Source organism: Cimex lectularius, unplaced genomic scaffold, assembly GCF_000648675.2.
Source record: "Cimex lectularius strain Harlan isolate CLEC.00 unplaced genomic scaffold, Clec_2.1 scaffold4, whole genome shotgun sequence".
Classification (NCBI taxonomy): Eukaryota; Metazoa; Arthropoda; class Insecta; order Hemiptera; family Cimicidae; genus Cimex; species Cimex lectularius.
The window spans coordinates 830,656-844,424 of NW_019392723.1; the positions used below are offsets into that span (position 1 = coordinate 830,656).

General features: G+C 35.0%; 1 protein-coding gene across 3 annotated transcripts in view; it reads left to right on the forward strand.

Moving 5' to 3' along the window:
• The window catches only part of LOC106672486 (SRSF protein kinase 1-like), a 37,784-nt gene extending 24,843 nt beyond the window's left edge, over window positions 1–12,941 (forward strand). For 2 of the 3 annotated variants that reach the window (XM_014403976.2, XM_014403995.2), the window contains exons 2-10: window positions 961–1,164; window positions 2,676–2,763; window positions 2,835–3,029; window positions 3,103–3,265; window positions 3,345–3,500; window positions 9,164–9,246; window positions 11,671–11,778; window positions 11,881–12,043; window positions 12,329–12,941. In XM_014403976.2, the coding sequence (XP_014259462.1) occupies window positions 961–1,164; window positions 2,676–2,763; window positions 2,835–3,029; window positions 3,103–3,265; window positions 3,345–3,500; window positions 9,164–9,246; window positions 11,671–11,778; window positions 11,881–12,043; window positions 12,329–12,513 (1,345 nt within the window). In that variant the 3' untranslated portion in view covers window positions 12,514–12,941. The remainder of the gene's footprint in view (window positions 1–960; window positions 1,165–2,675; window positions 2,764–2,834; window positions 3,030–3,102; window positions 3,266–3,344; window positions 3,501–9,163; window positions 9,247–11,670; window positions 11,779–11,880; window positions 12,044–12,328) is intronic. The other variant, XM_014403986.2, reaches the window with a different exon arrangement.
• The last annotated feature ends 828 nt before the right edge of the window (window positions 12,942–13,769 follow it).

Here is a 13,769-nt window from a genome sequence, read left to right on the forward strand (position 1 = left end):
ATATAGATTTGGACACACTGCGCTCCCGCCTTAGGCCACTGTTAAATCAAGAGTATTCTGCTAATATAATAAGTATATCAGTATTTGTATGGTTAGGGTTGGTACGTTATTCTTATCAGACGGTCTCAGCACTAGCACTAATGCCAGTGCCAGTGCTCGAAGGACTAATGCTACGAAAAGCCGGTCAACGCTGGCACTCAATGCGAGGGATTAAGAGGCAAGGAGGTCTCGAAGCCATTGTCGATTAAGGCGACGTGGCGGGTTCTTGGGACGGGGATGTGTAGTGAGGGCTCGAGCGGTAGGGTTAGGATGGGTCGAGAGGTTGGTGTGAAACTTTTGTAATCGGGAACGGATCAGTTCGTTGACAATAGGAATGTTGAAGTCGTTGTGGATAGTAAGGTTAGTGACGTAGTTAGGAGCTTTGACGATTTGTCTGAGGAATTTTGATTGGAAGGATTGGATGGCTTGGCAGAACCCCACAGTTCTACTCCGAAGTGGTCGCTGTAAAGTGTGTAACGCTAGTTGAGTCTTAACTGTCAAGGCGGATTTTGGCATCCAACGTCAGTGTGCTGTCTAGGTATAATCCTAGGTATTTGACTAGAGTCGATATCTCTTTGTTGTAGTTGTGAATAAACCATTGTTGATGACAAACAATGCACTTCGTGACTTTGAAACAACGAGACGTCGGAGTCTTGCACTAATTAACAATGTGGTTAAACAAAAGTTTTCACGAGCTCCAATCCTATTATCTGACAATAGGTTCATCTCTAACAGACAGCAAACTTTGCCTAATTAGACTCGATGACGATTTTGAATCGTAATTACCAGTAGGTAACTGGTTTCAAATTGGAATACTTTTTAACTTTGAAGTTAGATCCGGTGGAAAATAAGGATATTATCAAAATACCAACACATAATAAACGCATTTGTTTAAATCTTTTATTTATTTTATTTTTTCAGCTCGGAACCGAGAGAGCAGAGCTACAGCGGAGATCTTGCCGATGAGTCGGATACTCCGAGCGATCAGCAGGAAGATTCTGCAGATTATCTACCCGGTGGATACCACCGGGTTCAAATCGGTGACCTTTACGAAAAGCGTTACTACGTGTTAAAGAAATTAGGTTGGGGACATTTCTCGACGGTCTGGTTTGCATGGGACTTGAGGTAAGTTTAATCTTTTATGTGTGGTGTTTAGTGACCGTTAGTTAATGATGACATTTTAATTTCACCAACAATTTTTTTAAATTAATTAGTAAAGTTGTATATTTAAACAATTATTTTTTATTAAGATAATACATAAGCTCGCTTTTTTTAAATAAACAAGATTATATCCTTGCTATTTTTGCCGCCTTGTTTATTCTGACAATTATATTTACAGGTACTGGGATTAGTCGAGGTATTTTTATGCCCCTGAGTCAATCTTGGTGTGTCTACAATGGTCTAAAGAGGAAAACATATATCCCCACTTGATCAAAAATTAGGCTTTTCTGTATAAGCTTCTCATTCAACTTGTAAAACGAAGTGAAACATTGAAAGTGCATCTGGTCTAGCAATATACATTTAACCACTTGATGTCTGGTATTTTTAAAAGCGTGCAAAAGTTTTAGGATTCAGTTGGGACATCTGTGAAATTTTAAATTGAATATCAAATCTGTTGTATATGAAAATCGATACATGAATAAAAAAAAAGGAGAAAAATATGTATTACTCTCTATCTCTCCCACTCTCTCTCTCTTTCTCTATCATCTCTATAGCTCTCTCTCTCTTTCTTTCTCTCTCTATATATTTTTTTCTCCCTCTCCATCCCATGTTTGGGTAACATTGGAGGCAACACTGATTCCCCTTAGTCACCTCACTTGTCAAGTGAGGTTCTTAGTGCGTGCTTAATTCTTGCCCTTAGTTATGCATAGTTGGTTAAATATTATAAAAACGATTTATATAAAAAAAATCCTTGCAGACGCGCCGAGAATTAGTGGAGCTGGAGTAGGACATATACTACCCCACGCCTGACATTGCTCCTTCAGATTTTCACTTCTTCCGGGCTCTGAAAAACCTTTACTTCCCTTGAGGACTGTAGAAAACATAAAGATTTTAAAAACTGAGTTCTGTAAGGAGGGAATTTCAAAACTAAATGGAAGATGGGACTCGTCTTGGGGTCTGCGGGGTGATGAACCAGTATGGTCGTTTCTGATCACTTTGGCCTGTCAGACGCGTTCCTGGTCATCGTCATATTCAGTATTTGATCTATAGATAAAAAATCGACCAACCGATGAATTACCAAAAAGATATTATTTTATTTATTTATAAGAAACTAGAGTCGATGCTCGATGTTGCGAGTAGAACTCATGCTGAACCGGCACTGGGTCACTTATTGGGTCCGTTGAACTACTCTGACGCGTTTCGGCATTGCGCCTTCTTCAGTTTGGTCAGTTTGTCCGAGTAGGACTTATGGAAACCAGCACGTGTTGAATGTGACATCAATAATAATAAGGGGACGGTTTATGGGAAACAATATTTGTCAACTTAACTCTGTATAAATTTGATATGACCTCTATAACATTTGCATCGTAAAAGATAATTACGAATGCAAAACTAGTTTCCATTGGTAAACATAATGAATGAATTTCTGGTATCTTTTTGGAAAAATTCATTTGTGGTTTTGTTTGTATTTGCAGGGAGAAGAGATTCGTAGCATTGAAGATAGTCAAAAGCGCACCACAATATTCAGACACGGCTATGGACGAAATCCGCCTCCTGACGGCAGTGAGTGAACCTGGTGTCTTGGTGCGTTTTACATTTATATTCCCTCAAATAGATTCGACTCTCATTTGTAGGTTCACACAACAGACCCAGATGATGTAAGTCGGAAGACAATTGTCGAAATGTACGACAATTTTATTATATCCGGAGAGTACGGAGATCACATCTGCATGGTTTTTGAGGTTTTGGGTGACAATTTGCTCAAAATTATTATTGACCACAAGTATCAAGGTGTACCTATTAAGCTTGTAAAGAATATAATTAAACAGGTATGGCATTCTATGGATTATCTTTTATTTTCTACAATTTGGGTAGAAATTAATGCAAAATAATTGTTTTTAGGTTCTACAGGCTTTGAAATATTTACACGAAAAATGTAGAATAATTCATACTGACATTAAACCAGAAAATGTTTTACTTTGTGTAGACAATAACTATTTGTTAAAATTAGCAGCTGAAGCTACGAAATTCCATGGGCTTCATACTCCTCTGCCAATGTACATAGGTAATTATTACTACATAACGTCAACTTCACCCAACTTGCAAATTATACAATCATACAAAAAGAAATTATTTTATTTTAGAATTAAATAGAGTAAAGAATGATGAAGATTCTGACAATAAGAATAAAGATGTTAAGAATGATGATTTATTATACAATTTGTACCTTCAAAATAACTCGTTTAACAAAAATCAATCTAAAACCCCAGTTAGGCAAGATAGTTGTGAAAAGGGTAAAGGTAAGTGCATGGAGGTATGGAATTTGCACAAAAATCAATCAATTGCACCTTCTTTTTTTTCTGTTCGTTAAAGATTAGCAAGCAATTAAAAGTCGAACTTGAAAGTTCTTTAGGATTAGTTGATACACGAAATAAAAGAATTGTATTTAAAAAAACAGCATGTTCGTTCTCTCGCTCTCTCTCTCTCTCTCTCTCTCTCTCTCTCTCTCTCTCTCTCTCTCTCTCTCTCTCGCTCTCACTCACTCACTCACATTCGCTCTCCCTATCATTCACTTGACTCACTTTCCTTTTTCTCACCTACACATTCTCCCTCATTCTCTACCCCTCAATACTCTTTCTATCAATCACAAATAAAGAAAGCATAGATTTAAACCAACATAACATGGTTATCTCGCGCAAACACATAAAAATATTAAATTGACACAAAAAGAAGAAAACCTTTGCTTTTTATCCCAAGTCGTCTAAATCAACAAATGCACCTCATCCTTTTTTGCCGATTATTGTAAAATTGGATAAAATCCATTGACCTGTTAAATTTGTTATATAGGGTGATCCACGAAAAGACTTCAATACTTCCGGAAGTTATTATACATGTCAAATTGGACTGAAAAATCCCCTATTGTTCAAATTATATTCGAGATATTTCACTCTTCAGGTTACTTCAACCTTTCTTAACTTTATTTCATAAAGTATTTGATAGTAGTAATTTGTTTACATGAATGGAAATAACATTGAAAATCCGATGATATTCATCTGTTTCATTATTGTAACTTGTAAGCTAACAAAGTACGAAGTCAGTTAGAAGATAAACTTTTACAAGTTTCTAAAGTTCTTTTATAAAGTAAACTATGATTTTATTTGTTCTATAAATAATGAGATATGGCGATTTCAAAAATTTGCCCCTACTAATGACCTGTAGACACAAATACTTAATTTCTAATAGTTTATTATTATCAGTATCAAAATTAACGTTTAATTGCTAAAACTTTTATTTTCGACAAAAAATACTCAATAAGATTGTAAATTATTTAAAAAATAATTAAATTAAGTACAAAATAAATAAAAAGACTCTTTACTACAAAACTGAACATAAGAAAAACAAAAAGCTTCAAAGCATCTGACTGGAAACTGTCTGGCTTGTATTCTTCAAGAAAAAATTTCGAACATTAAATTGAAGTTTTTTGTGCTTTCTTTTTTTTTTCTTTTTTACGAGGGTTCGCAACAGCAGAGGTTATATCAACCCTCGTGGTACCGATGTTTTTGAAAAAAGCCCATTTGTAAGTATGTCTGGTTCGAATACAGGGCCGCTGGGTTCGAACCCGGGATCTTTACCTTACAGTGATGAGCGCCGTGTCAACGCCTAAACCGTTGCGGCCACCGACGCCCCCTTTTGTGCTTTCTTATGTTCAATTTTGTACCACAAAGCCTTTCTTTGCTTTTCCTACTTTCATAATTTTTAATAGAAATTTCATATTCTTAACGACTAGTTTTTTAACTGTTTGTAACCAAAAAGTCAAATTTTAGCAACTAAACGTAATTTTCCCAATGGTGATACCTGGCATTTCAAAAATTAAACTCATGTTTACAGCTCATTAATAGGACCAGCATTTCTATAAGCGCCATATCTATCAGTATGTTCAGAACCAAAAAAAATCTCACTTAAACTTTAGACTGAAGAACTGTGCAAACTCTTAAAAGTTTATGTTCTATCTCATTTTGTACTTTGTTTGCTTAAGGTTACAATATTAGAAGAAACAATGATTCCTATAGGATTTTTAATGCCCTTTCGATTGATGTATTCGTATTTACGGTAATATTAATTTTTTGAAATTAATTATTCGTTTTATGTAAGGTCTTGGTTGAGAAGAAAAAGTTAGTGTCACGAGCGGGATTCGAAGTTTGTGTCCGAGTGGAGTGAAGTCACGATAGCTCATGTGGTTAGAGCAGCGGCGCATTGAGCCGAAGGTCGTGGGTTCGAATCCCGCCCGTGACATTAACTTTCTCATCTCAACCAAGACCTCCATAAAAAGAATAATTAATTAAAAGAAGTAATTTGGTCAATTAGACCACTAAACATAAATGGAATAGTAATATTTTATGAGATACGGGGGCTTTATGGGGAAAAATGAAAAGTTTAAGTAAAACGAAAATCTCTAATATAACTGAGAATCAGACTACGATAAATAGGGGCTTTTTAGTCAAATTTGACATACAGGATAACCTCCTGAAGTATTGTTGTTCACTGGACACCCTGTATACACTACAAAGTTCGCCTGGAAATCGAAATTGCAGAATCTCTTCTTTGAAATATAAACGTTAATAATCAATCATCTGATCCCATTTTGGTTCGAGTTTTTCAATCTCGATTGGGTTTTTTTTATGGAACTCAAAAAATATTCAGAGACAGTTAGCATAATGCGACAATATTTTGGTCCCTTTACAGCTATTCACTGTTTGTGCTTACAGCAGACGTGTCCCAGTTCAACAAGGAACTAGGCCCGGTTTTTGTTGTATTTCTTCTACTGACATACGTCCCAAAGGACTTTCTCTTGGGGCTTAGGTGCGTTCGATCTAGTCTGCCTAATCGCAGACTTCACCTTGTTTGGTTGATGAGAATCTTTCTCAAGATTGTTAGGATTTGGAGTCTCTTCTTGTTTCCTTTGATCCATTTTGTTGTTTCTTTCCAAATTTCGCCAGGAGGTTTTGGATATTTCCCATTGTTTCCTCACTTTCGCCATATTTTCTTTTCTAAGTTGCCCGTTCGCAGTGTCAAGTGTGAGCAGCCCACTTCCGTGTAAGGGCATCCGCTTCTTCCTTCCTTTCTACTCCTGCGTGTCCTGGAATCCAAACCAGTACGACCTTCTTCCCATCGCATTGACCCCTTTTAATTAGCCGTACATTTTATTTATTAATAGATCCGTGTAGACTTTTGTCCTGAGTTCTGAGATCGCACTGACCCGGTGTATTATGAAGTTTTTCCTGCTTTTGGTGTATTTCGCATAGTGTAAGGGGGTAGAAGGGACATTTCTCAGGGATCAATTAATAAACGACATTTAAAGCGTTGTAAACATTGATTTATGAATTTTTTTAAAAATAAAAGCACATTTGTTTATATATTTTTGCACAAAGACAAGTAATGTCTTTTGAGAATGTTTTTTTAAACCCCCCCTTTTTCCCCAAAGGGTTTAAAATGTTAATTGTATCGATCAAAAAGCAATCACATGCTCAAATTACCTTCGGGAGTCAGGAAGAAATTTTCAACCAACTTTATACAGGGTAAATCTTGTTGAACTTCGACGTACAGAATGCGGCTTGCTCGCCGTTGAGTTTTGTTTAACGTCCTAATGTTTAACTACATGTCAGTCGGTAGTTCGTATGTTCGCAACTTTCACTTAGGGACCCCCCCCCCAAGTTCAAGATACTGGAACTGTAGCAAAGGGGGAAAATTTTTACAATGCGATTGTCGAAAAGGGGTTGTCTCTCGCGACCTCTTCATTCCAGTTACAAAGTTTCCTTTACGATAATAAAAATTAATATTTAACTACGATTTTTTTCAGCAAGTTTAAACAATGTATCATAAGGTATTGGTAGATTTTAAAGGGGTCAATTGTCTATCAAAATAATCGCAAAAGAGAAGTTCCTTAATCTTTTTTCTGGTCCAACTTGTATACAAACAAATGCATAGAAGACGGTTGATTGATTAATTTATAAAAGCACAACTCCACACACATATGTCCATACTGACTTCTTGGGTCAGTAGCTGGTACCCATTGGAAATAAACCAAGGACTAGAATTCACGCAAACCAGGGCAATATGACACTCTTTCAGTTAAAGATATTTAACGATGTGCCAAGGAAATCAAAAGGCTTGGTATTATCAACAAGGGAATACTCGTGAATAATCTGGATCTTGATATGGTCTGGATGAAGAAATTCAATTGTCACTGCCAAGCTGTCGAACTATTTTAAGATCATCATCAGAGAAAAACAATGTTAATACGTCAACAAATTCACATCATTAAGTTTTTAATAGATAATTTCAAATTTCTTTTAAAACCAACTCAGTCCCAACATTGCCAATGACTGGGTCATAGTTCTGTGACATGACTGCAGGACAATTGAACTTGTTTCTTCATCCAGACCATACCCAGATCCAGATTATTCGTTAGTTAAAAAATGGTCGATATTACTAACTCTTTAAGACTACTCGGACAGCCAGGTGGCATTAAAGACACTAGTAAAATCCAGAGCCCTTTACAAAATTTACAAAAAGTATTCACCCCACCTTCACCATTTCTACTACTAAACCTAGGTTAGTACTAGAATGATAGTAGGACTCTGGAGGCACATCTATAGACTCGTAGTAGCAAAAAACAAGCTTGCGCAGATATTCCTAGTAAAAAGAAGAAAGAGCACGTCCTTGGGGGGAAGGCAGTAGGCTAAGATTCCTACACCATTCCTACACCTAGCATAGTAAAAATCAAGGCCTGAAGGATAAACACAGTACTCCTTAATAAAGCTTTTGGTCTGGTTTAAAAACAAAAAGAAAAAAAATCTTTTAATGAAGAGCTCTAGATAATAATAGAGATTGCCCAATTGAACAATACTGGTCTTAAAAAAGGCTGACTCCTGTTAACCACCGAAGTTAGGATTCAGGTGCTACCGACAACGCATTTCAACCCTCTCGTTCATCCTTAACTACTGTACATATACTATTTACATATCAACCACTCAAGTAAGGTGAAGGACCTTGATATACCACCATCACCTTTTACCCATATTAAATAACTAATTTTAATAAGGGTTGATGGAGTATTCAACATCCCACCACCGGCCTTCTGGTCTACTCACGCTAATAAATACATTCAATCTCAATATGCACAATAAAACAGCCCTGTTTTCTCCAAAAATACACAAAGGGTCGTTGCCATGCTCAAGGTTAATATTTGGTGGCATTCCTATACACTCTCTATATAGAACCAAGGCCTATGGTCCAAGCCCTTAAACGAAAACTAATACCACAGTGTATATTAAATTCAATTACAAAACAAATACAATCTTTATTATTTATCTAAATAAAATCCAGTTTAACCCTATACTTTACATTGTTGTAGGCATAAAAAAGATAAAAACAAAATTTAATTTCTCAAATGATGAAATTGTTTGAGTTTTTTTTTTTCTATTGAATAACTACTTGTAAACACCCTTCACCCAATTGTGAGATATCTTTCTTCCCTTCTCAATGTACCAATAAAGAAACAACATACAAAAGGATCTACACACATGTGCACCCTCTACACAAGGATCTCTGGAACATTTTTACACTAATTAAAAAATCATCTAGATTTGCACTTCGGAATGTTGTATGGTATGGTAGTAGCATTATTTTATTAGATTCTCTTCTATTATTAGTCTATCACCTTGTAGATATTTTATTTATTATTCATTGATGAAATAGTTTTATTTATTCACTGATTAATACAATTTAGTCTGCTGTTTTACACCATATACTTTAAAGGAATTTATATTCGATGTGTTAATTAAAGATTATAAAATAATTTCATAATGACTGGATTCATCATTTACAATTGAACTTTTTAAATTCGATCTTAAATCCACTGTTTAAATATAAGAATATTAAAAATTGTTTGATTTTGTTTCAGAGCAAAAGACTGCTTTATCCTGCGATTACTCTAAAAATGAAATGCTAGTGAAAATAGCTGATTTGGGAAACAGTTGTTGGATTGTAAGTTAATTTTTATGTTATGTGAAGTAATATTATCAATAGCAACTTAGATATAAATTTCGCCATATTTAAGAAAATGTTTAGTTGCTCTTCTTTACTGTTCTTTTTGAAAATTTGGTGGCATTATTTGGAAGTGGATGAATCAGATTGGTTTCAAGGGAATTACTGACTGGAAAGGGTTTAATGAATTTTAAGTATCTAGTTCTTCCCACATGGACAAAAGTAATAAGTCTGGGTGGATTGTAAGATCGGATATGTATACTACGGATTGTTTGGTCTAGTTGGTTTGGTTCAATGGATATCGGAACGTTTAGCCAAACCCTAAAGGTTTAGTCCATTTAATCGCTTTATTGCAATATTGTATGTAAATTTTTTGTTAATCCATGACGAATTTTTGGCTTCAGCCTTTTTAGCCTAGTGAAGGTGTTCCATGTCATTTGTCAGTTCAGAAACAGTCCTGATGATGGTGTTACTGTACGATAAGTAACAGAGTCATCAAAGAAGAATATGTTGTTCATGTAGATATGACATAGTGATTCGTCAAAGTGTAAAAGTTAAAGATTTACTTTTGCTCTCGTTTCTTTTAATCTTCCTCTTTGGTATACCACTCTTCCAGCAAGGAAGGGTTTGAATAGTTCTGTGGACAGGGTTATTATTATGATTGTATTAAAAAATGTAAACATAACTTAGGAGATTTAAGGATATAATTGGTGTAAATTAAATAAAGTATGGAGCCTAGGATACTACCTTGAGTGTCGCCAGCGTTAACTGAAATGATTGGAGAGAATGCATGGCCCTAGAAAGTGGAAGATATATCTAGAAAAAACGTGAGGTTAAATAAAATCATGCCATATCGAACGCTTGCAGTAGCTTTAAGCTCAAGGGAAGAGGCTATGATTTCTAGAACACAGTGACAGATGTAGTAGTGTCCGTAAGATGATGTTTAAGGAGAAGTTTCTTTCTCTAGGAAGCCAGGAAAAGATAATAAACTGATGGATTGAGATATGATGTATGTGAGGGTTTGTTTGGCTTAGGAATTGACGATGATGTAGATGGTGGTGGATGCTAGAAAGTGGTGGGGGGTTGTTCCCAATTACTGCAGCCTTCTGGCTTATTGTACATTCCTAGTTCCTTAGTTCAGTGCAATTGACTCTATCCCTCAAGAAGTAACTACATACTGGCTGTCGTTGGTACAGTTCCTTTACCTAGGTTATGTCTCTATTGAGCCGGTGCTTCGCATACGAAGATGATGTGGGTGGCTGTTTCTTCCTCCTCATTGCATAGTGTGCAAATGGGATCATCATCAAATATGCCCATGTTATGTAGATGTTTTCTCAGTTGCCAGTGACCGGTTAATAGTCCTATCCATCCTCTGTGTTTGACCCTCTGATTGCAGCAGTGAGTTTGCCAGTTTTGGTGAGAGTTGTTTTACCAAAAGTTTACTGTGTCTAGTGCCCCTAGAGTTTATCCACTTCTCTTTTTGTTTTGTTGTTTGGATCCATTCTGTGATACAAGGAGGATTCTGTGTTCGTTTTTGTTAACCCAAGAATAGGTACAGGGCCTTTATATGTCTTGGGGCCAGTTTGTCTGCTTTTTCGTTACCCAAAATACTTTGGGTCCTGGTACTATATTGTGTTTCCCCAGGATTTAGAGATTTTGGAACCATTCACTTACTAATTTTGTGACTGAGGAATTAGTTTTAAGATAGAATTTCCAAAGAGCAAATAGACTTTTGAAGTGAATTTAAGTATCTGTGAAGTTATGAAGTCGAAAGTGAAAGCTTTTCTGGAAGAGATGTTTGATCGTGTACTTCACTTTGAAAGAAGTGAAGGCTATTGGTCTGGAAGGAAAGAGGAAGAAGAGAGTCTAGTTCTTCTTTCACTGTTGTCAGTGAGGATAGACAGAAAATAATCTAGTTAGGTAGTGTGCAAAGTAGTCAGTCTTGTTCGTTTCTTCTCCCTTCCCGTAAGAATAGGGAAGCAGTATGTTTGTCGCCTTTCACAATAATTTGTCTTCCAATCAGTGACTTTATATAAGTAAATCTGTCTATGGCTAGTATAGTTCACTTTTAAGTATCTTAAAGTAAAAGAGGGCTTAACATTCAACTACTCAAACTAGGACCGAGGTAGCCGAGTGGTTAGGGTATCTAATTCGCATTTGCCAAACCAGTGGTTCTGGGTTCAAATCCCGACATAGCATGTGACTTTTTAATTGATGATAATTTGAAAAAAATTCTTGTAAAGTGGTTTCTAAGCATTGCATTACCTGAATTAATCGTGTGTTTTGCCTATGGGTGACAAATTTGATGCCTTACCATACAAAATATGTAAAGGATTGAGTTTTATTTAAACGAAGGATTTCAAGAGAGGTTTCATTTTACAAATTCATAATAACAGCTTGGTTTATTTATTTATTTTTTTATAGGACCACCATTTTTGTGAAGCGATCCAAACTAGGCAATACAGGAGTCTAGAGGTCATAATTGGTGCGGGTTATGGAACTGCAGCTGATATATGGAGTACAGCTTGCTTGGTTATTACTTTTTCTTTCCATTTTTAATCAATTAAATGGCTAAAAGATTTTAATTTTTAATATTTTTTTTAAATATTAAGCCTATTTTTTTCTATTTAACAGGCATTTGAATTAGCCACAGGAGACTATTTATTTGAACCCCAAGCCAATCAGGACTACACCAGAGATGAAGACCATTTGGCTCACATAATTGAGCTGTTAGGACCAATTCCAAGATATATTATTAACTCAGGAAAATATTCTGACCAATTTTTCAAATTATCTGGTAAATAGATAATTTTAAGTAAACCATTCCTTTTGAACCGATTATATACTTGTCAGCATGTTAATCATCCTGATCCGCCTATACCTTATGTTTTGATCAGATATCATTGATCGGTGGATGTTTCTTTAATGCTGGATTTTGAGTGATTTATTCATTCACAAATAATAATGCAGATGTGAACAAACTTCGTCAAACCTTCTACCTTCCACTAAATATTTTGTTTTCTAAACCAAAACTTTTATCTTTTCTTATTATTTATTTTAGTTAATTTTTTCTTCTTTTTAGGAGAATTGCTGCACATAGATAGTTTGAAACCATGGTGCTTATATGAAGTTTTGACTGAAAAATATCATTGGAGTCGACAAGAGGCTCTATCGTTTTCAGCATTTCTTTCGCCTATGCTAGCATTTGACCCTGAGCAGAGGGCAACTGCAAGTTCTTGCTTAAATCATGAATGGTTAAATTCATGATTACTAAATATGTTTAAACATATCAAATTTAACCAATATTGGAACAATGTTGTTAATCAATGTGATGGATTATACCATTTTTAAATAATGTAAATTAAAACTTTAAAAAAAAATTAAAAAATATATATATTATTGGGTAAATGTATAAAAAATACAAAAGATTTTCATACTTTGTCATTAATAATCTTAGTTACAAAGGAAAATGTAAGTATATTGTTTGGCATACTGTGGTAATGAGTTTATATTCTGTAATTAAACCTGCCATAACTTAACTATTGCGAACCTAGTTCCAAGTTGACTAACAGTAAGTCTAATGAAATTGTCATCTCAAACTTAGATTTACGTATAAAAAATGTGTATACATTCGCATACACCCTATACACTACTGTAACAAAACGGTTTTGTAAAAATAGATTATTTTAACAATTGAGTGTTTTTTAGTCGTTCCTTGGCTTGACAAGTACTCTTATTATTGCTTTGGTAAGTACTTTATTTTCCCACTAGGTAGAATATCATATTACAAAACTTTTGTTAATAGCATAAAAGACTTTTTATTAATTTTGGACAATGCGACTGTGCTTGCAAACTTTTGAGTTTTTGAGACATGTAGGGATTACAGAAATAAACTTTTTTGTAACATATTTTTTTCTAATAATTATTGTTTTACACAATGGCGAGTTTTATTATTAGTATATTAATCACCATTAAAATAAAAAAAAAATAAATGGCATCATATCAGCTTGGTGTAAAATGAGAGCCAATTTATTTAATAACTATTTCTTAGTCTTATATTACCAATAATTAAAAAATTATGAATACATTGTTGTTAATAAGGTGTTCTCCCGTGTAATCTATTTTTGTGTGATCTTAAATCTAACAAGGGGACAACCAGGTTGGTGTGACTTTCACACAAGACCCTGACTCTCCTAGGTACTGAGAAGCCTCTTTTGAAAAGAAAAAGCCAATAAGTTACAGTAAGCAAGGTACTGGGTAAGCAAAGAAGAGGAAGACACATGTCAGAGGCCTCTGAATGGGTCTTTTCTCCAAAAGAGATTCAATGAAGAAACAAGAGACTAAGAGAATTGCAAAGCATCATTAAAAAAAAAAAATCATGCTGAAGAAAATGTACAAAAATAAAAATAAGCCTTATATTAGGAACTTGTTAAGTTAGGTAAAATGCTTTAGGGTATTGGATAAAAGCTAAGTGGAGGAAGAACCACATGTCAGAGGCAGAAAATCAAGCCTCGTAAGCATTA